At 45.3% G+C, this 17,366-nt stretch overlaps 1 protein-coding gene across 2 annotated transcripts in view; it reads left to right on the forward strand.

The window, feature by feature from the left end:
• DOCK5 (dedicator of cytokinesis 5) overlaps positions 1-17,366 on the forward strand; it is a 235,271-nt gene that overhangs the window by 175,664 nt on the left and 42,241 nt on the right. Inside the window, exons 29-38 of one of the 2 annotated variants that reach the window (XM_007477822.3) lie at positions 1,716-1,810; positions 3,956-4,034; positions 6,709-6,809; positions 8,774-8,832; positions 9,273-9,427; positions 10,604-10,689; positions 13,576-13,732; positions 14,450-14,490; positions 15,742-15,832; positions 16,565-16,684. In XM_007477822.3, coding sequence (XP_007477884.2) covers positions 1,716-1,810; positions 3,956-4,034; positions 6,709-6,809; positions 8,774-8,832; positions 9,273-9,427; positions 10,604-10,689; positions 13,576-13,732; positions 14,450-14,490; positions 15,742-15,832; positions 16,565-16,684 — 984 coding nt within the window. Of the gene's footprint in view, positions 1-1,715; positions 1,811-3,955; positions 4,035-6,708; positions 6,810-8,773; positions 8,833-9,272; positions 9,428-10,603; positions 10,690-13,575; positions 13,733-14,449; positions 14,491-15,741; positions 15,833-16,564; positions 16,685-17,366 lie in introns of those variants that run through there. The other variant, XM_056814520.1, reaches the window with a different exon arrangement.

The following is a 17,366-nucleotide window of genomic DNA, read 5'->3' on the forward strand; positions in this document are numbered from 1 at the left end:
CACGTGACATGGTTTCCTGGCTACCCTCATCAGGTTCCTCTCTAGCTTCTCTCAGATGAGCTCATGTAAGAGTCTCTTTGGTGCAGTGGGACACACTTGGGGGTGTGAATTAGAGATTCTGGGCCTGAATTCCAGCTAGGCCACTTCCTCGCTCTTCATTGGAGCCGAGAAAGGCAGCCATCCTTCCTCTGGGTCCGTTTTCCTCCCGTGTAAAACAAGAGTCAGACCCAATGCCTTCTGATGTTCCCTTGGATTAGAGGACCTGAAGATTCTTATTGGCTCTCAAGCTGTGGCTCCATGAAAGTCCCTTCAAGACTTATAAGCATAATAGAAGGACACATCAGTTCTTATCATGATGGATAAATGTAGTTTGGAGAGCCGGGCCCATTGCTACAAGGCAGTCTTTTTCTTCCACTTTTGGGGGTGAGGAGATGCAGTTCCACAGTACAGGACTTTCATACATACAGTCTAAGAACAACGTATGATATATGCATAAGAATTATTTACTGGAGAAATCTGTAGGTCAGAAGAAGGCAACATTTTAAAAATCAACCAATTAAATAATGCCTCTGTTTTATTGTCTTAGTCACACATCTAAGAGAAAAGGGAAGGGCAAAGGTAAGCAAAAGGAGTTCAGTGACTTGCCCAGGGTCACACAGCTAGGAAGTATCTGAGGCCAGATTTGAACCTCATCTCCAGGCCACTGAGTCACCTACCTGCTATTGTAGGGTTTGGGGAGGTTTTTGTTTAAACCCCTAACTTTTCTCTTAGATTCGATTCTGTGTATTGGTTCCAAAGCAGAAGAGAGGTAAAGACTAGACAATGGGGGTTAAGTGACTTACTCAGAGTCCCACAGCTAGGAAGTGTCTGAGACCAGATTTGAAGCCAGGTCCTCCTGGCTCCAAACCTGGCCCTCTATCCATGTACCACTTGGCTGCTCCATTTATTTATAAATATACCCATTCCCTTGACCCTACTCTTAAATGAAAGATTTTCCTCAAGCACAGATCTGCTCATGTCACTTTCCTACTCAATAAACTCCATCGGCTCCCTATGACCGACAGGATGAAATATAAGGTTCTGTTTTTCAGTCCCTTCCTGTCTCTCCTGTCTTCTTTCACTTTCCTCTCCTGAGCATTCTAAGGCCCCCTCATACAACATGGTACTCCATCTCCTGACTCCACGTTCTTTCACTGACTGTCCCTAGAATGTTCTTTCACAGAGAATCTCCAGCCTCCTTCACAACTCAGCTTAAGCTTCCCATGCTGGAGGAGCCCTGTCCGGGCCCCAGTGCTGATCCTTCCCATCCAAAGCACCTTCCGTGCATTTCTCTTTCTCCTAGTTCTATTCTTGTATCTCTTCCATTAGAATGGAAGCTCTTGAGGGCAGGGGATGGTTTGATGCCTCTATTCTTCTGTCCAGCAATGGGTTGTGTCTAGCATGCAGGAAGCTATGAATGAGTTTCTGTTGACTTATTGAAGGCTCTTCAGTTTCTGATTGATTGGTTCAATCAGATAAAGCAGTTCATCACAACAGAATAAGCCATGGTCACTCCACCCCTGTGATCCCTTACCTGTATAGGGAAAGGAGGAAGGGAGATGACTTTCCTACCTCTTCTTGGAAGACAAATATGGCCACTATATTTAAACATAAATCACACACATGCATGAACACACATGCACATGTTTGACTTTTCTTGGTTGTTTTTCATGTAGGACTTCCTAATGGAAACCTTCATCATGTTTAAGGATCTCATTGGGAAGAATGTGTATCCCCCAGACTGGATGGTCATGAATATGATGCAGAACAGGTAAGAGAACCCTGTCCTCAGTCCTGGCTCTAGAAGCTTCTCCACATCCAAGCACTCTGGTCTCAGAACATGGTGGTCTAATTGGTTTGTACCTGGGCTAGGCTTCAGCAATGACTCCATGTCCTACCAATTCTCTACCATTTGCCATGACTTGAGATCTGCTGATCGGCTCTTAAGTAAAAGGCACTCAGATATAAGGAGACCTGAGTTCAAGTTCAGCCTCTGACCCCTACTGATTATGTGATCTCCCTGGCAAGTCACTTTAGACTTTTGATGACTCCAAACAACTCTCTAAGGCTTTACATTATGATACTAGCTGTCAGTCTTTGATAGAGGATGGATATCGGCACCCCCAAAGCAATCAGATTTCTGTAATTTCTGAACCTTCCCCCTTCAAAAACCCCAACCTAACACAAATGAGAATTGACTTCATTTTTGCCTTTGTCTTTTTGGCATTTAGCCTCGTATGTAGCAGAAATGTAAGAAATGCTCCTTGAAATCAATGATTAATAAATGCCCTCTTTGGGGGCTGTTGGTGGAGAGAGAGAGAGAGAGAGAGAGAGAGAGAGAGAGAGAGAGAGAGAGAGAGAGAGAGAGAGAGAGAGAGAGAGAGAGAGAGAGAATAGGATACATTTTTAGAGCCCTTTAAGCTTTGTGGTAGACTAAGCAGATTGAATGTGCATTATTATTATCCTCCTTTTGCAGATGAGGAAAATGGGTCTCAGAACTTTAAGTTATGGGATAGCCAGGTGGCACCTTAGGTAGAGTGCCTGGAGATGTGTTCAAATCTTGCCTAAGTTTTAAAATCAGGGCTACTATTTAACCCCAATTGCCTAGCCCTTACCACTCTCCTGCCTTGGAACCAATCCTTAGAATCAAGTCTAAAAGAGAAGGTAAGGGGGTTTGTTTTTCTTTTGTGTTATTTTTTTTAAAGAAAGACAAGTGACTGGTCCATAGCCACACAGCTAATAACTATCTTTCTACTAGACCAAGCTGGTCTTTGAACCTCAGAGGGTTGTGTTGAAGACTGGAAGGCCCTTGGATGAGCTCTAGGCTCCCTCCCTACATAGAGCTTCCATGACTCTATGACTAGCAACCTGCAGTTCAACAAAGACCAAAATGATGATTTAATCAGTTTGGAGCAGGGGGGGCAGTATGGTGTAGTGGTAAGAACCCCATGCCCGGGGCTCACACTCATAGACAAGTTATTTAAACTCTTAGGGTTTCCATTTCCTCATTCAGAACTCAGATTGTAAACCACTTGATGATGATGGTGAGCCACTTTGCTCCCTTTTTTCTGTAGTAGGTGTTTAAAAAATACTTGTTGACTTACTTGAACTAAAAGATCCCTCAGGTCCCCTCCACCTTTAAGATTCTATAAATCTAGGGGTGACAGGTCCTAAGGGGGCCTGAAGGGGTGAGGAGAATGAGATGTGGGGACAAGGATGACACACGTCAAGTGGGCTGGCAGGAATCGGAGGCAGACATCCTGATCACAGCTAGGATTTTATAAAGTGACATAGGCTAGTGATTAGGTAAGCTTTTTACATGGACAATGGTTAGTCATGATTTACAATCTTAATAAAATGACTTAGTTTACTTCCCTGAAACTTAACCAGAGTTTTCTATAGGAAAATAATTCAATATGTCAATGTGTAACCATCTAGTCCAGATTCTCAGAGAAATGTTTGGCTTTAGCCGGTAGAACAAAGACAACCATTTGTTGCCAAGTACAGGAGGCATTTGGGGGGCCTCGTGTGATGATTCTGGCCAGACTATGGCTTCCCAGAGACCTTGCAATCTGGTTCACTACTGGGGGCTACATAGGGGCAGCTCAATAGATCAATGGATGGAAAATCAGGCCTAGAGACAGGAGATTCTGAATTCAAATCTGGCCCCAGATACTTTCTAGTTGTGTGGCCCTGGGCTAGACACTTACACCACACACCCCCATTGCCTAGCCCATACCAATCTTCTGCCTTGGGACTAATACTTAGTAATGATTTAAAATTTTTTAAATATTAATTAAAAAAAAAAGATTATGAATCTAGCCAAGACTTGTTCTGAATGTCAGGAGACTATGTCCTAGTAAGCTCCCACAGTAAGTGGGAGGGTCCTTTTCTCATTAGGCTGCTTCTTCCCTAGGGTTTTTCTGCGGTCTATAAACCTATTTTCAGAAGTTCTCACAAAGTTCTTCATGGACCATTCAAGCTTTGAACTCCAGGTAAGAAACTCCTCCCAAAGCTCTCATTGTGATCAAGACTGCTCTTATTTTTTCATGGGAGGCCTTTCCCCTCTGTTGTCTTCTTATTGCCAGAAAGCAGATTTTTCACAGGCATTCCAGATGTCCCAACCCCACCCCCCACCCCCATCCCCCACCACCCCCCACCACCACTACCCCCACCAGGGCAAGAAATGATCACTGGGTTTGGTAACCTTTGGGTTAAACCTTTCTAGAGTGAAAGACTTTATGCCCCTCAACCTCCAAAGCAGGAAGAGTTTCACATAGTAGTCGGGAGAACGAGGCCATATGCCACAAGCTCAGACTTCTATTCACTCAGTTATCAAGAGACAGTGTGGCCTGAGGGATAGAGTTCTGGGCTGGGAACACCCAGAACATCTGGCTTATGTAAACCTTAAAATTCCTTAGACTTATAAATGTTGGAAATTTCACCATTGGGAAATTTCATACTTGAAAAATTTCCTATTGATAGTGGGTCTTGGCTATTGGAATGTGAACCCCATTGGCATGGGAGGTTCCTCCTCCTCCCTTCTTAAGATTACTTTAGGACAGAAACCTTTTGCTGAACAATGGAAAGGACTTTGACCTATGCTTAAGCATAGAACAGGAATTTCTTTGAGTCATGATTGATTTTAGAATTGATACAATGGAGATACTTGGAATCAATCTCCACCCTACTCAGTCCTAACAGGATTGAGGAAGGGCTGCAGCATAGATCAAAATTTAATTATTCCAATCTCTACCCTACTCAGGTTAACAGGATTTAGGAAGGACTGTAGCAAAGGATCAAAGATTTAATTATTTGAGAATATGACCTTCAACAGACATGTGCAAAGCCAGAGACCTCTGGGCGGTCCTGGGTTAAGCTAGAGGCACAGGGAAATTGGCACATTGGCACAGGGAAATTGATGGACAGTGATTGGTAGATGTGAGAACTGAGGGGAGAGAACTTGGATGGTTTCCTTAAAGATAGAGGGGTCTGAAGACTCAGGGGGGTTGAGTTGAGGAGTTGATCGGAGTGGTTGGAGTGTGCTCTGAGAAGCTTGCTCTGAAGGAAGCTGAAGGTGGGGGCCTTTGAGACTGTTTCTCCATTTTGGTCACGTGAGTGATAGGGACTGATCTCTTTTCTTTGCCTCAGCTATCTAAGGGCTTGAGCCTTTTGGCCCAGCCTAAACAGAGGGGGTATTTAAGCCCTATTCCCTTCTCTCCCCTTTTCTCTCTCTCTATCTCTAATTCTTTTCTTCCTCCTGTTTGTAATTAAACTCTATAAAAGGCTGACGGCTGACTTGAGTTTTCATTTAGGAATTACATAGCTGAATTCCTTGGCGACCTTAAATTAATATATATCAGTCTTTTAAAGTGATTTCCTTGTCACACTTATAATTCTGCATCTGATACAGATTTCCTGTGTAGCCCCGAGTAAAGCATCACCTCTGTCTGTCTGTCTCTATCTCTCACATACACGTATATATTTGTGTGTATTCTCATTTGCAAATGTTCATTTATGTGTGTATATATAGACATACAAACTTACACACATATATGTGTGTATATTATATTCTATACTTATTATTTAGACTATAATAAGTATATTGCACATAATAAATTTATAATGAATATAGTATATGTGATATATAGTTAAATTATCCATATAGCATATTTATTAATATTTTAGCTTATTGTTATATGGTCTATATTATAATTATAACACATTTTTATCTAGCATTAATAATATATGTTCATTATGTTTTCTAGTATGTGTTATATTACTATATCACATATTTAATATAGATTACATATCACATTAATGCTCTATTGACATAAATATTAAAGCTATTATCTAATGACATGATGAAACATGTCATTGAACATTTTAATTACATATTATAATATGACATTCTTAATATAAATAAATCATATTAATTATTCATACTGATGTCTCCCCCGTTTGAATGTAAGCTCCTTGAGAGTAATCATTTGACCCTATTGTGTCTCTAGCACCTTGAACAGCGATTAGCCCATAGTAGGTTCTTGATAAATAGTTGTTGACTGATTGGTTGGCTTGAAGTCATGATGCTCTCTCAGAATAATAACACTCTGACCTTTGTCTCTAAGTCACAGATGGGAGGACAGAACCAAGATGGTGGCTTAGTAGCAGCAAAAGCTGAAACTGCTCTGATGATCCTTCTAAGTCATACATGGGTTTGGGGAGGGAGTTCCCATATGCCTCAGTTCCCTACCAAAGAAATTAGAATTGTTTATCCCCATAATCTAGTTCATGGGATCATAGATTTAAGAGATGTTGTATTAGAGCTGGTAGGGATGCCACAACCATCCACTCAAACCCTCCTCATTTTGCAGTTGGGAAACTGAGCCCCTCAGAGTTGCTGAGTCCCCCAGGAATCAAGGAGCACCAAGATTTGAACTCCAAACATGACATGACATGACACTCCCTTGAGCCAAACCATTTCTGTGAATTTCAATCCCTGAATCTCAAACCTTTTGACAGAGAATGGAGATAAATGAGAGTTTTACAGGCTTGGGGTGCTTCCTTCATGGATACTCAGTTTGTAGCTTTCTGCCATGAGTGGTTCTAATCCTGAATAACTGGGTTTCTGCCTTCCCCACCCCCTCTTCTCTGCTGGATTTTCTGTAGCTTTGGAACAACTATTTTCACTTGGCCGTTGCCTTCCTCACCCATGAGTCCCTTCAGCTAGAAACCTTCTCTCAAGCCAAGCGCCTCAAAATGGAAAAGAAGTAAGTTCCTCTTTCGTCTCCATCATGGTGGGGAGGGGCCCAACCAGGGTGTGAAAAGGAAGGGCAAAGGTTCTCTCCTAGCCATAGAGAGCACTCTGCTTTGGACACTCCCTTTCAATGGCGTGCCACAGTGTTCTTTCCTTGAATGGATACCATGGCCTGCCCAGTGGGACGCAGAGGGGTCTTGAAGTGAGGAAGATCTGAAATTACACACAACTTCAGTAGCTCAAGACTCAAATGCAAACATCCTTCACGACATACTTCTGTCAACGTGGAATCCAAGAGAACCCCAAGTTTGTAGCAGCATGGAGACCCCAACTTTCAGTCAGCTTGAAATCTGGAGGCCCCAAGCTTGTCCCTGTTCCGTCCCCAACAAGGGTCTTCAGCTTTCAAGCTGACTGAAAGTTGGGGTCTCCATGCTGCTACAAACTTGGGGTTCTCTTGGATTCCATGCTGACACTTCCAACCATCCTTTTAGACTGATTATGCATTACTTTCTTCCACACTCTGTACCCCAGTCTGGCTAAAGAACAAAAACCCAACTACAGTAGCATAGGATTGTTGTTGTTTTTCAAAGAGAGTTTCATTTCTTCAACAAAGCTGGCACAGAGGAAGATCTCCTGCACTCTGGGTACATCCTTCCAGGAGAAGAGGGCAAGAATAACACCAGGTCTGAGGGCAAGGGTGGCCCAGGTTAATTTTCCCAAGTTAATGAGCTCACACGTTCCTCTACTTAGTGAGCCAGCACTCCCAACTCCCAACTCCCACCTGCTCCTTACTCTGTTGTGTAAATGCCATGCAAAGAGGATGGGATGTAGTCAGCAGGTAGGTGGTACAGAGGATAGAGAGCTGTGCCAGGAGGCAGGAAAACCTAAGTTTGAATCCAGCTTCTATTACATGTTGGGGAACTCTTGGCAAGACAGTTAACCTTATTTGTCTCCATTTCCTCATCTATAAAATGGGCATAATTATAGCCCCTACCTCCCACGGTTATCATGAGAGTCAAATGAGATAATATTTATAAAGCACCTAAAACAGAACCTAGCTCTTAATAGGTGCTACGTCAATGTGAGTTATTATTAAGAGGAGGAGAGGGAGTCATAGTAGGAGTGGCAGTGGTAATAGTAATGGTGGTGGTAGTTGTGCTAGTAGTGGTAGTGGTGGTAATTGTGGTCTGAAGATGGGAGGTCCTGGATTCAAATCTGGCCTCAGACACGTCCTCATGTGACCCTAGACAGGTCACTTACCCCTCTTGCCCAGTCTTAACCTTTCTTCTGTCTTGGAACCAATACACACTATTGATTCTAAGATGGAAGGCATGGAATAAAAAGAAGTAATAGCCATGGTAGTGGTCTATTCTGAAGCTGAGGGGAAATATATGTCTGAATTCATGGGCCCCCACCTCCACTGAGTTGATATGAGTGTTCCGTTGTTGGGGGGGGGGTGCTCTTCCAATTCATTATTTTTATTATAAACATCACAAATGTCCTCAAATCAGCCTTTCCATATATATGGGATATGAAATGGAAAAATGGGATGGGGGAAAAAGAGACAATTTTAGATGAAGAACTAGGGGCAGCTAGGTAAAACACTGTATAGAGTGCTAGCCTGGAGTCAGGAGGACTTGAGTTCAAATTCTGCCCCAGACATTCAGAAGCTGTGTGACCCTTGATGGGCCACTGTTTGCCTCAATTATCTTTTCTGTAAAATGGGGGTAAAAATAATAGCACCTATCCCCCAGAAATATGGTGAAGATAAAAGGAAATTCTATTTTTAAATGCTACACAACCACTAACGAGGATGACCAAAAGCACAGAGCTATTTTCTCAGCCATGGTAAGTTCAGCCTGTAACATTCTTGCCGGTGCTTCTTCTGGCCCAGCTCCTGTGGATTGTTTCCAGCCAGCTCTTTATATTTTCTCCATTTGTTTTCCCTACAAATATTTACGCTGATCTCTTTTCTAGATATGGGGACATGAGAAAGGAAATCGGCTTTCGAATACGAGATATGTGGTATAACTTGGGTGAGTGAGAATTCTTGGCCTCCCCACCTCCTCGCATCTCCTTATTGATCCAAGAGGAGGCCTTTTGTTTTCATTTTGTGGATATCAGTATTCATTTCCTGGCATCCCTTGCTCCCCTCTTCCACTCACCACCCTTTAATCAGAACCAATGGCTGTAGTGACGACTGGCATTATGCTCCTCAAGCAGGGTCTCCAGGTCTCTCCTGAGAGGCAGGAAGGCGTCCCTCAGTGCCTCTTCCTGAAGTAATGGTTCTCCCACTTCTGGCCTCAGTGGGCCCCTGAGCAGACCCGAGAGACCAGCTGTCAATCCCAGCCTGGATTCTCTCCTTTTCCCAAAGATGTTGGGTTTGTTAGCCCTACAGCCAGCCTCCTCCTTCTCTTGGCTTCTGTCCATTGTGCTGATCTCACCCAGTGTGTCTGTTGTCTTCCCCGTCTTCCAGGGCCCCACAAGATCAAGTTCATCCCTTCCATGGTGGGTCCCATCTTGGAGGTGACCTTGACCCCGGAGACAGAGCTCCGGAAGGCCACAATTCCCATCTTCTTCGACATGATGCAGTGTGAGTTCAATTTCAGTGGAAATCACAACTTCCAGATGGTAAGGAACGCTGGGCCCACACGCCTGGCCCATCACGCACACAGTCACCCTCTGACCAGCCCCACCCTGTTCCTTAGACTCTGAGACTCAGTTTCCTCAATGTGCAGAATGCTCCAGAGTGACAAGGAGCACTCAGCTAACATGCCCATCAGCAGCTCTTTGTAGAATGAAGGGTGGCAGGAACAGGGATCCAAACATGCCTCGGTGTCAGGGGTGGGTGTATCCTATGCTAGAGAGGGTCTGCTATAGTGTGGACAAAGGTTTAGGCTCAGAGTCAGTAGACCTGGGTTCAGATCCCACTCCCAACACAAACTAGCCATGTAATGGGTGCATTTGCAGTCATTTTTGCGATTGATTGTTCAGTCATTTTTCAGTCACGTCCAGCTCTTCGTGACCCCATTTGGTATTTTCTTGGCAGAGATCCTGGAGGGGCTTGTCATTTTCTTCTCCAGTTCATTTAATGATAGATGAGGAAACTGAGGCACACAGGGTGAAGTGACTTGCCCAGGGTCATATGGCCAGGAAGTGTCTAAAGCTAGACGACTTTTCCTGATTCTAAGCCCAGTGCTCTATCCACTGAGCCACCAGTAGCAGGAGTAGTGTCTGGCACACAGTAGTTACTATGTAAATAAATGCTTTTCCCCTTCCCTTATTCATACGTCCACTGCTGCCAGAGGAGCCAATCTTCATGGTTTTATTTTAAGGACCATTTTGCCCTCTGGTGAATATATGGGCCCTTCTCAGAATGCTGCTTTTAAACACAGTAACTCAAATAGGAGGGAATACAAAGGAATCCAGGTCTATTGAACAAGTTATCTTAAATCCGGTCTCGGACATTTCCCAGCAGCGTGACCCTGGGCAAGTCACTTACCCCTGCTTGCCTAGCCTTATTATTGACTTTAAGACAGAAGGTAAGGGTTTAAAAAAAGAAAGATATCACAGTTGTTTTTAATGACATTCATGGAGCACCGTTTAAGGGTCCTTCTTGATCTCTGATTTTATGATCCTGAATTCCCGTGGATGCTGGGCGTCCCACTGAAGAGTCAGCCGTGGGTGGCCCCAGGAGCACAGCAATTGGACTTCAGATGTTGGGATGGATTTGGACGTGGGACCGGGGTGGCCTCCAGCCCCTGGGAGAGCCTCACCTGGCCCCATGTTTGCTGCCTCTCCTTTCAGTTTGAGAACGAGCTGATCACCAAACTGGACCAGGAGGTGGAAGGCGGCCGGGGGGACGAGCAGTACAAGGTCCTGCTTGAGAAGCTGTGAGTGTCCCCCACACCCAAAGCGGAGGCTCGGGCCGGCTAGTTAAGGAATCTGGGGCCAGACCCGCCGTCACGAGGGCCAGGAGGCTGAAAGGTCCTTGACCGGGCCCCGGGGAGCTCACGCCGCCAGCCGCCAGCCTCGGCTGATGAGTCAGAGATTCCGTATTTGTCCCTCGCCTGCCTGGCCCAAGAGACTTGAGCAGATGGAGGAGAGGCCGGCGTCAGGCATGACCCATGTCGGAGCTGGTGCAAGAGGCATTAGTGACGAGGGGAGGGATTCCAGGCAGGGGGACAGCCTGGGCAAAGGCACTGAGATGGGCTCTTCACAACCACCCCAAGAGGTGGCTGCCCTTATTTTAGAGGTCTTATAGGGGGCCTCCGTCCTTCCTTTGTCCTGATTGGTCATTTCTAAAATGATGGAAAGAGGGGGCAGCTGGGTGGCTCAGTGACTAGAGACGGGAGACCCTAAGTTCAAATCTGCCCTCAGACACTTCCCAGCTGTGTGACCCTGGGCAAGTCACTTGACCCCCATGGCTTAGCCCTTATCACTCTTCTGCCTTGGAGCCAATACACAGTAGTGATTCTAAGATGGAAGGTGAGGACTTAAAAAAAAACAAACAAATAAATAAATAATAAAATGATGGCAAGAGGGAGCTAGAGAGCCAGGCCTAGAGATGGGAGATCCTGAGTTCAAATCTGACCTCTGAAGTTTCCTAGGCATGTGACCCTGGTCAAGTCACTTAACCCCCATTGCCAAGCCCTCAGCACTCATGATGGAGAGAAATTCCACAAAGAGACCCTCCGAATTGTACTGTGATTCTCAGTGACTTCAACAGCCTGGCAGATGTGACCGTGTCACTCCCACAAGCCCCTATTGCCCACAGAATAAAATATCAGCTCTTCCCTTTGGCTCTGGTACAGTGGAGAGGAGGTTGGCTCTGGGGCTTTCACAAGGTCAGACAGAGCTGGGAAGTGTCTGAGGCTGGTCTCAGATTTGGTTTAAAGTAAAGGAACAAACAAAAATAAGTCCATACACCATGGAGTAAGTGCATTGGACCTGGGCTCAGAAGTGGACTTGGGAGCCTAAAAAATGAGACTAACAATACCCAGGTACTTGGCTCACAGGGGTCTGGGCAAATCACATAAGCTCCCTGTGCCTCAGTTTCCCCATATGTAAAGTTACGTTGGCCCAGATGGCCTCTGAGGACTCTTCTAGGCGTTGACCCTACATCCACCTAATGCTTTTCAACCATGCGTGTCAGCTATCGTGATTCCTTAGAAGAAGAGGCCATTGACCCGATTCTGTGGAGGAGATGCTTTTCCCAATCTGCTTCCTCCGGGTCCTTCCAGTGGACTGCCTGCTTGCCCTTTGCCCACCCTCCCCCACAGCTTTGGCCAGAGCCCTGAAGCCCAGCCGTAGGATACACACACCCTTGGGTGGTATTTAGAAGCTGCTGATGACTTCAAAACAAAAGACTCCCCCAGCTGCTCTCTCCCTCCCGGCTCCTGGCTTGGCTGCCTTCAGTCCTCCTGGCTGACTTTGCACGGCTTGGTTGAGCTTCCTGAAATAGATCCAGGGGAGCCCAAAGGACCCTAGGAAATGCCCTCGATGAGCCTCGGAGGCTGGGAGGGATTCCTGTCTCAGGAATGGGCCCTTGGAAGGTCCAGGCCCCCCGGTTCTGTCTCTGGCTTCTCTCCCTTCCCTCAGAGACCCCCCTGGCTCAGGCTCAGAGGCTCCCCATCTTTGGTGAGCCCCACAAATGGTCTGCCTGGCTCCAGGCTTCCATCGTGCTAATCAGTTACCTATGGAAGATCTATCCCACTCCATGGCCATCCCCCCATGCCTAGTGTAGCCTTCTTCCTCATCTCTACCTCTTCAGAAGACCTTCAGAACTCCTCATGGAGTCCTTTGTGATTGCCCGTGTAGACACGATCACTGAACCCCTCCCATATCTTCCCAGAGCGCTCTGTCTGGATCTCTTCTCTCATTATTGGTAAACTATTAGGGTCAGTCAAAAAGAATGAGCTTCAGCCCTCGCACCTCTGATACAATCTGTGCCTCAGTTTCCTCCTCAGTAAAATAAGGAGGTTGAGCTAGATGGCTTCTAGTTCTACATCTATGCACCTCTCAGAGCCTCAGTTCCCTCCTCTGTAAAGCAGGGACAAAAATCTTTGTGGCATCTACTTCCCAGGTTGATTGTCAGACTCCAAGAATATATTTGTAAAAAAGAATAATCAGCAAATGCTAAGGTTTTGTCAAGGAATCAACTTCACAAGCATTTATTACACCCCTATGCTGGTGCTGCGGTGTCACCAACGTGGTGGACATTCCCTCCAGGACTGCAGATTGCAACCCTTTCCTGCCTGATTATCACGTGTGGCTGAATCTTGCACAGGGCTTTACTTATCAGATCACTTTACCCTCACGGCAAATCTGGAAGGTAGATGCTATTATTGTCCCCATTTTACAGATGAGGTTAAAAGGCAGAAGTTAAGCGATTTCCCCCCAAGAGGGTCACAGAGCCAGGAAGTGGCCAAGGCTGGATTTGAACTCAGATCTTCTTGACTCCAAACCCAGCACTTTATCCACTATGCCACCACATTATTATTCACATCCTTCTATAAGTTTGCTGTAGAAGTTCCACCCAAAATGTCGGGGGCCTTCCTTGCTTAGGACAAGGTTAGCCCTGGCACAACCAACGTCAAGCAAGCGCCATTGGGCACGTAGGGTTGTGTCCACTCTGTTGGCCCCATGAGTGCCCCATGCTGGGTCTTGGGCTAATGCTGGCTTCAAGGGGAGGGTGGGAAAGAAGCGAGGGAGGTAGCAGTGGGACCCTTGAGCTCATGGGATCGTGGGCACTTTCTGCCCTCCCTGCTCTCCACCAGGCTTCTAGAACACTGCCGGAAACACAAATACCTCGCCAGCTCTGGAGAAGTCTTTGCCCTCCTGGTCAGCAGCCTCTTGGAGAACCTCCTGGATTACAGGACCATCATGCATGACGAAAGCAAAGAGAACCGCATGAGCTGTACAGTCAACGTGCTGGTACGTGAGGCCCCCTCCCCTCAGGACCCGCCAGCCTGCCAGCATCATAGGGCACTGCCAGTCAGCCAACAAGCAGCAAGTAGCAGGCGCTGTGCTGATCTTTAGGGACACACACACACGCTATACAAAAGAAACATCCTGGGAAGCATACTAGATAGACCACCAGGCTTGGAATCAGGGGATCCTGACTTCAAATGCATCCTCAAACCAGGTGACCTTGGGCAAGTCCCATGCCCAGTTATCCAGCCCTTACCTCTCTTTTGCCTTAGAATCAGTTCTTAGTATCAATTCTAAGACAAAGCCCCAAATCCCTCAGGAGCCAAAGCCACCGCTGACCCTGGAATGACCATTCCCCACGTCAGTCCTGCTGCATTTACTCCAGCAGAAGCGGCTGATCTGGTCCCGGCTGCTGGCTAAGGACACTCGCATATTTTTAACTTTGCAGATAAAATAAGAAACAGGAATGAGAAGCTGCAACAGAAGCTCTGAGCCAGCTCTTTTCTAAAGGCCAGGCCAGACTGGTTTGCTGCTCTTTGTCCTCTCTGGCCAGCGTGTCCCTGACAGGTTGGGTCAGCACTTGTGTGAAAGAGAAATATGGAGGGCAGAAGGGTTTTTAGGTCTTTAAGAAGAGCTAAGATGGCAATCGCTCCCTTAGTCTAATGAAGGGTCCGTCAATAGCCGCTTGTTTTTAATACGATTCTGTAACCTTTTTGGCAGAATTTCTATAAGGAAAAGAAGAGAGAAGACATTTATATAAGGTAAGCTGAGAGAAATGGTATTTGTCTGGGCTCATCTTCGCTCTTCTCTTCTTGGATTAATGAGTTCCTTCAACAAATGGGTATTGAAGGGCAGTTGGGTGGCTCAGTGAATGGAGAGCCAGGCCTGGAGATGGCACATCCTGGGTTCAAATTTGGCCTGAGATACTTCTAGTTGTGTGACCCTGGGCAAGTCACTTCACCCCCATTGCCTAACCTTTACAGCTCTTCTGCCTTGGAACCATTACACGGTATTGATTCTAAGACAGAAGGTAAGGGAGAAAGAAAGAAAGAAAGAAAGAAAGAAAGAAAGAAAGAAAGAAAGAAAGAAAGAAAGAAAGAAAGAAAGAAAGAAAGAAAGAAAGAAAGAAAGAAAGAAAGAAAGAAAGAGAGAGAGAGAGAGAGAGAGAGAGAGAGAGAGAGAGAGAGAGAGAGAGAGAGAGAGAGAGAGAGGGAAGGGAGGAACGAAAGAAGGAAGGAAGGAAGGAAGGAAGGAAGGAAGGAAGGAAGGAAGGAAGGAAGGAAGGAAGGAAGGAAGGAAACAAACAAGGAAAGAAGAACAGAATCCTTGATTAGGCAATGGGAGTTGTGGCTTGTTGTCACATTTATTATAAATTCTAGGTCAGAAGAGTGGCAAGAGTTAGGCAATCAGGGTTAAGTGACTTGCCCAGGGTCACACAGCTAGGAAATGTCTCAGGCCAGGTTTGAACCTAGGTTCTCCCAATTTGAGACCTAGTGCCCTATTCACTGTGCTACCTAGCTGCCCCTAAGATCCCATTCACTTAGTGTTTCCCATTGAATACTCCTAATTGTTTTTTATTTGAAATACTTCCCCTAAAAAAAGTAGTTGAACCCAGCCTTGACCAGTTTGTGACATTTTGATTGGCCAAGTTTGTGCCAAAGGATGAATTGAAAGGAGGCAATTCTGGCATCTATTACCCCATCCAAAACAGTATTGACTAGTTGACAAAGTCTAGGGAACAGTCAGTTAACAGGGACAGCATTCATTTGAGTGTTCCAATTAATATGAAGCTTGATTAAGTGCCTTCTGTATACCAGGCATTCTACAGAGTGCTGGGGATGGAAAGAAAGGCAACCAACAGGCGCCCCTATCCTCTAGGAGCTCACAGTCCAATTGGGGAGGAGGCGTCTTCCAGAGTACTGTGGCCAAAGAGGATGGTGGGAGGTCTTACATGACAATCCCAACCCCCTACGGGTAACATGGGCCTCCCTCCTTGTTCCCCTTCTCCCCAGGTACTTGTACAAGCTTCGGGACCTGCATCGGGACTGTGAGAACTACACAGAGGCTGCGTACACCCTCCTCCTACATGCCGAGCTTCTCCAGGTATGGGAGACCCTACGTGGAAAAGCACTATGAATCTTAATGCCTTCTCCAGATGTTTGCAAAAACAATTATCATAATTATTAAGTCACTCACACTTTGGACTCAGCCTCCACGGAAGTCCAAGCTGCCTCGATTATTCTCATTGGATTACGCGAGGTCTCAGGGAGCAGGGAATCAAGAACCAGCCTCAAAGCCAGGAAGACCTTGGGCCAAGTCCCACTTATTCCGACACCTGTTGAAGACTTCCTGTTCAGAGGAGATGTCTAGAACCGGAAGAGATCTCTGACCATTGGTCTATTTTCAGAGAAAAAAACTCCTCCCTGACTTGCCCAAAGTCATTTCATTCAAAGTGATACAAGGAATCAGAAGTTACCCAAAAGGGGATCCAAAAGGCTTCAGCAACTACGAGCCAAGGGCTCCATGAATTCTTTTTGACATTTTTACATATATATATCAAAGGGATCTTTGATGAACAGAGCAGCTAAGTGCCACAATAGATATGGCGCCAAGCTTGCAGTCAAGAGGATCTGAGTTCAAATCCAGCCTCAACTCCTACTTAGTTCTGCCTCACTTAAATCCAGTTTATGTGTCAGTCAAAAGACATCATTAAGTGATGTCATTTTGGTCCTTTTCAAGTATGAAAGACAACACGTCATTGTAAGGTGCGCACATTTTTGATTTATAATGGTCTTTGGTACTTGTTCATATGGCTTTTGTTTTCTTATTTTCTAGTGGTCGGATAAGCCCTGTGTGCCCCACTTGCTCCAGAGGGACAGCTACCAAGTCTATTCTCAGCAAGAGCTCAAAGAGAAGCTGTACCAAGAAATCATCTCATATTTCGACAAGGGCAAAGTGAGTGTCTTGTGGGAAAGGAGTTGGGTTTTGAGTCCTGGTATGGCTACTCTTTGTTTTTGTTTTTCAATAAGAATTTTAAACTTTTATTTTTACCTTCTTTGTTGTAACAGTAACACCAAGTTGCTAGTTCTGGAAACTGTATTTTTTTTTCTCATTTTTAAATATTTTTTCCATGGCTACATAATTCTTGTTGTCTCCCTTGCCCCTCCTGGAGCTGACAAGCAATTCCACTGGGTTATACATGTATTACCACTCGATATCTATTTCTATATTATTCATTTTTTTAATTGAGTAATCTTTTAAAACCAAAACCCCAAATCTATACCCATATAAACAAGTGATCAATCATGTTTTCTTGTGGCTTTCATCTCCCATAGTTCTTTCTCTAGATATGGACAGCATCTTTCTCATAAGTCCCTCAGAGTTGTCCTGGATTGTTGCATTGCTATCAGTAGCAAAGTCAATTACATTTGATCTTCCCACTATGTACAATGTTCTTCTGGTTCTGCTCATTTCACTCTGCATCAGTTCATAGAAGTTGATTATTCCTTTCAGGACAATAACATTCCATCACCATCACATACCACAATTTACTCAGTTATTATTCCCCAATCAAGGGATACTTCCTCGTTTTCCAATTTTTTCCCACCACAAAGAGTACAGCTATAAATATTTTTAT

Source organism: Monodelphis domestica, chromosome 1 (genome assembly GCF_027887165.1).
Source record: "Monodelphis domestica isolate mMonDom1 chromosome 1, mMonDom1.pri, whole genome shotgun sequence".
Lineage (NCBI taxonomy): Eukaryota > Metazoa > Chordata > Mammalia > Didelphimorphia > Didelphidae > Monodelphis > Monodelphis domestica.